Raw genomic sequence first — 4,883 nt, 5'->3', positions numbered from 1 at the left:
CAAACGTGTAATCGCCGCGCCCCTGATGATCCCCGCCCCCTCGGCGGGAGCGCCTCTGCGCTCCCAAGCGGTGCACTCTCCAGTGCACCACCGGGCCGGCCCTCATGTTATCTTTTAATTCTGTTTTTTCCACAAACTTTTTGAAGAATCCTTGTATAATACATTCATATGGTTTTAAAAATATACATAATAAAAACTTTCCTTCCTACTCCATTTCTTTTCTACTCAGTTCTTACCTCATAGATAGTCACATTTTGGGCTTTTCTTTTGTAACCTTCTAGATAGTATACCATTCTGGACTTTGCTTTTTCCTTTAAGTAAAACAGCTTGGAAACCTTTGTATGTGTTTATATGGAAGGAGGTTTCATTCTGTTCTTACAGTTGCATGGTTGTCCATTGTGTAAATGTGTCATAATATATTTAACCACTCCCCTGAATCTTACTATTATAATTTTTTATTACAGTTGCAAACAGTGCTAAAATGGATATTTTTATATTTATTTTTATTATTATATTTATTTTTATTATATGTATTTAATAATATTAAATAATGGCTAGGTTATCACAATAGAAAATATTTGAAGTTGGTATTATGGGCAAATTTTTCCAACTACCTAAAATTTTAAATGTGTTTTAAAAGAAAGAAAATAGTTCACGACAAACCATGTTCTTTATCAGAACAAATTCAAATATATATTATTTAAAAACTTGAATAATTGAAAATTGTATTTCTTACAGGTTGGTGAACTCTTGAAAGATTGGCGACGTCTTAATGTTGCTATAACCAGAGCCAAACATAAGCTGATTCTTCTGGGGTGCGTGCCCTCACTAAACCACTATCCTCCTTTGGAGAAACTGTTTTGTCATTTAAACTCAGAAAAATTAATATCCTTTTGGTTCTGTGTATGATCATATTTGATTGTGCTCCTGTGAGTACTTAATTTATGTACTCGTATAAGTTAAAACCCAGTGTTTTGTGTTTTCTGTGGGCATATTTCAAAAAGGTCTCATTTTACAAAGGAAAGAGAAAACAATTCACAGGAAATGATGTTGAGCCAATAATGAAATAACAGAAGTGATGGAGAAGGATACTTTGTGAAGTGAGAAAGGGGGAAAAAAAGGATTTGACTAGCACAAGTAGGGACATTAGTTATCCCTTCTGGTTCCTCTCACCCCTAGTTTATAACCGTTTTTAATCCAGGGCAAAGCATTATATTAAAAAATGGAGAATTTTTCTTGTATAGTAGATTGTTTTAAAAATACAGTCATGTGAGGGCTGACCCTGTGGCGCACTCGGGAGAGTGCGGCACTGGGAGCGCAGTGGCGCTCCCGCCACGGGTTCGGATCCTACATAGGGACGGCCGGTGCGCTCACTGGCTGAGCGCGGTGCGGACGACACCAAGCCAAGGGTTGCGATCCCCTTACTGGTCAAAAAAAAAAGACAAAAAAACAAAACAGTCATGTGTTGGGAATACATTCTGGTAATGTGTCGTTAGGCGATTTATACATGATGCGAACATCAGAGTGTCCTTACACAAACCTACCTGGTATAGCTTACAACACACCTAGGCTGCATGGTTTTGCCTCTTGCTCCTATGCTACAAACCTGTACAGCATGTTACTGTACTGAATACTGTAGGCAATTGTAACATAATGGTAAGTATTTATTTATCAAAACATATGTAAACATAGGAAAGGTATAGTAAAAATATGGTATTATAATCTTATGGGGCCACTGTCTTACATGTGGTCTGTCACTGAAACATTGTTATGTGGTACGTGACTGTAGATCGTTTAAAAAAACGTATATCAAGGTCTTAGGCTGATATATAAACCTAATTGCTTGAGTACATAATAATTCATAGAATGCCATTACGATCTTTACATTAATTTTGGAGTCCTGTAAACCAAATTACAAAATGTTAAATAAGTAATAAATAATAATGTCATAAATGTTTTTGTACAATTCCGTACTGTGTTAAATATATCTTCCTTAATTTATTTTACATCATTGATCTTCCATCAAGAGAACATGAAAGTCTTTGTCACATACTGGGTGATTTTCAGTGAAGATAAAGCACTGTTTTCCTTGCCTTTTCACATCTCCTCTAGTTAGTGCCTAGTATTCGAAATTTGGGTTTGCTGTAAACGCAGTGCCTGGTTAGACTGTGGAGATTACTTTTATCCAAAGGGTGTGAAATGAACTAAATGTACTCTGTTCAGAAATCCAGTTTAAAAAAAATTTTTTTGGTATAATCTTGTTAAACATAAAATTCTATCTCCATACAAAATTTAACACAGTATTTTTTTATTTTTAAATACAGGTGTACCCCAAACTATGAAAAGTCTAAGTTTATAGATATTATAAATGTATTTTTGTATGATCTAGAATTTTTTTTTTTTTTTAATAGGACCTGAACCTGTGGCCTTGGTGTTATCAGCACCAAACTCTTCTGAGTGAGCCACGGGCTGGCCCTAGAAAATATTTGATGGATTTCTCTATCTTTTTTTTTTTTTTTTCCTTTTTGTCTTTTTTCGTGACCGGTAACGGGATCGCAACCCTCAGTGTCGCGCCCATGCCGCGACTGTCAACGGGATCGCAACCCTCGGTGTCGTGCCCGCACCGCGCTCAACCAGTGAGCGGACTGGTCTCTATATGGGATCCGAACCCTCAGCGGGAGGGCCTCCGCGCTCCCAAGCGCCACACTCTACCGAGTGCGCCACCGGGCCGGCCCCGATGGATTTCTTACTAGCTTTAAAAGATGGATTAACTTTTGGATCCGAGCTTTAAACTCGTAAGTCTAAAATTGCAGGGCATTCGGATCCCCCTACTGGCCAGCTGCCAAAAAAATAAAAACTAAAATACAATTTCAGGACAAACTTGATCTTTAAGAATTTTATTTAAAAGACTGGATAAAGAAAGCTGATTTGGGGCCAGCCCGTGGCTCACTCGGGAGAGTGTGGTGCTAATAGCACCAGGGCCACGGGTTCGGATCCCATATAGGGATGGCCGGTTTGCTCACTGGGTGAGTGTGGTGCTGACAACACCAAGTCAAGGGTTAAGATCCCCTTACCGGTCATCTTTTTTTTAAAAAAAAAAAAAGAAAGCTGATTTGTTTTCATCATTTAAGTACAATCTTGTGATGATGAATACATAGGTGTGGTTCTTTTCTGTATTTAGAAGTCCTGATGCGAAGGCCGTTTTGCCGTTCTTTTGTTTTTTTTCTCCTTGACTTTGCTGATATTTTCACTTTAAACCTGGTCTTTTAAACTATGACATGAATTGATTACTTCCAATTAACTTCCTATTTCCCCTTAATATCCCCATTTTTTATTTTCCATATTCAGCACTTCAGCATTCTAGAGTAGATTTTGATATAAAAGAAAATAATTCTTACTCTTCTTTTGAGAGAAATTTTGCTTTCTGAATTGATAACAAATTAAAGAGGTATATCCCTGTTTTCACTTATTCATGATCATATGCCCATTTGTTTGCAGGCTTTACTCAGTTTTCCCTTTTTGTGTAAAGATGTTTTGTAAAACAAAATTACCTTAAAGTGATTAATTATTTGTATGGTGACAGATTTTAACCTCAATGTATCTGCTTCTTTGGGGGGGAATCTATCTCTCTTATTTGTTGTTTTAATGAGTGTTGAAAATGTTAAAATTGTTGCTTCTACCTCATGTTTTTTTAAATTATTGAAGTTTTTGTTTAATAAATTGTTTTCTACTGGTGGATCTTACTTTGTCAATTATTAATACTTAATAATAATTAAGTTCAGGGTTGTCCAGCATTTTTTCTGGTAGTGATAGGTGTGAAACATTGATTATGCTCTAAACCTGAAACCAAGGATTGTTGGTATCATAAGGATATTTATGGAGAATGAACAGGATGGGCTTGATCATGGAGAGATTGTAGATGAGACAGGAGAAACTGGAAAGTTTGCTGTGATAGGGCTTACTTAAATAGTGGTTAGATATCATGAGGGTATAAATCAGGAAGGAATTTGAAATAATTTTAGTTCCTGGGAGTGAAATGAATAAGAAAGTTCTTTTGGTTTAGTCAGTGGTTCATATTAAAAGTTTAAAGAAGAGTCTGGGGAGGAGTTCCTTGCTTCCTGTCACTTTTGGATCTGGCTCGGTTGCAAGATTCTAGCCATTTAGTTATTTGAAGGAATTAGGAAACATCTTCTACAGTTAAGATAGAATTGGAGTTGGAGGTTAAACCCAGACCAGACCTTAAAGGAGCTTATAGGGCAACACGAGTAAGGACTAACATGCTAAGGACTAAGAACAGCAGTGACTACCAATCACTAATGTTATTGGGCACTCGCTTTGTGCAGTTCCAGATCAAAAGCACCTAATGGTCAAAAGCCTAGACAAGGGTCTCCTTGTAAAGTGTAATGCCAGGATGGAGCCATTCCTGCCTCCTGACTTCTGCTTGCTACCTCCTCTCATTCTTTTCTCCTGATCCCTCACTCTCTACAGGCAGGTCTTCCCCAGAGCTCGATCTGGTCTGGTCTGCTGCTTCTTGGACAGTCACTGGCTTCCATCATCCTCTATGTGGCTATTTACCGAACCTATACCACACACTGTCTTCCAGGTTCTAGTTATAAAATGCCTTCTAGCTCATGCCTTCAGAATATTCACAATATTTTCAGAACACACAAAATGGAAATTTCCATCTTCATGTAATCCCTTCCTCCTGTGATCCCTATTTCTGTAAATGCCACCATCTACCTCACAGTGCTCTGAGCTTAAAACTCTTGGCATAATTTTTCTTTCTTTAAAACATTTTTTCGGGTCGGCCCGGTGGCGCACTGGATAGTGCGCCGCTTGGGAAGCGCGGCGGCGCTCCCGTCAGAGGGTTCGGATCCCACATA

General features: G+C 38.0%; 1 protein-coding gene across 1 annotated transcript in view; it reads left to right on the top strand.

The window, feature by feature from the left end:
• Positions 1-2,070, top strand: part of DNA2 (DNA replication helicase/nuclease 2) — a 60,928-nt gene extending 58,858 nt beyond the window's left edge. Inside the window, exons 21-22 of the mRNA XM_008567108.1 lie at positions 739-885; positions 2,008-2,070. Of these exons, the coding sequence (XP_008565330.1) occupies positions 739-885; positions 2,008-2,070 (210 nt within the window). The remainder of the gene's footprint in view (positions 1-738; positions 886-2,007) is intronic.
• The last annotated feature ends 2,813 nt before the right edge of the window (positions 2,071-4,883 follow it).

Source organism: Galeopterus variegatus, unplaced genomic scaffold, assembly GCF_000696425.1.
Source record: "Galeopterus variegatus unplaced genomic scaffold, G_variegatus-3.0.2 Scaffold293, whole genome shotgun sequence".
NCBI classification, from domain to species: Eukaryota; Metazoa; Chordata; class Mammalia; order Dermoptera; family Cynocephalidae; genus Galeopterus; species Galeopterus variegatus.
Note: the sequence above shows the minus strand (reverse complement) of the source record. Positions and strands in the feature narration are given on the sequence as shown.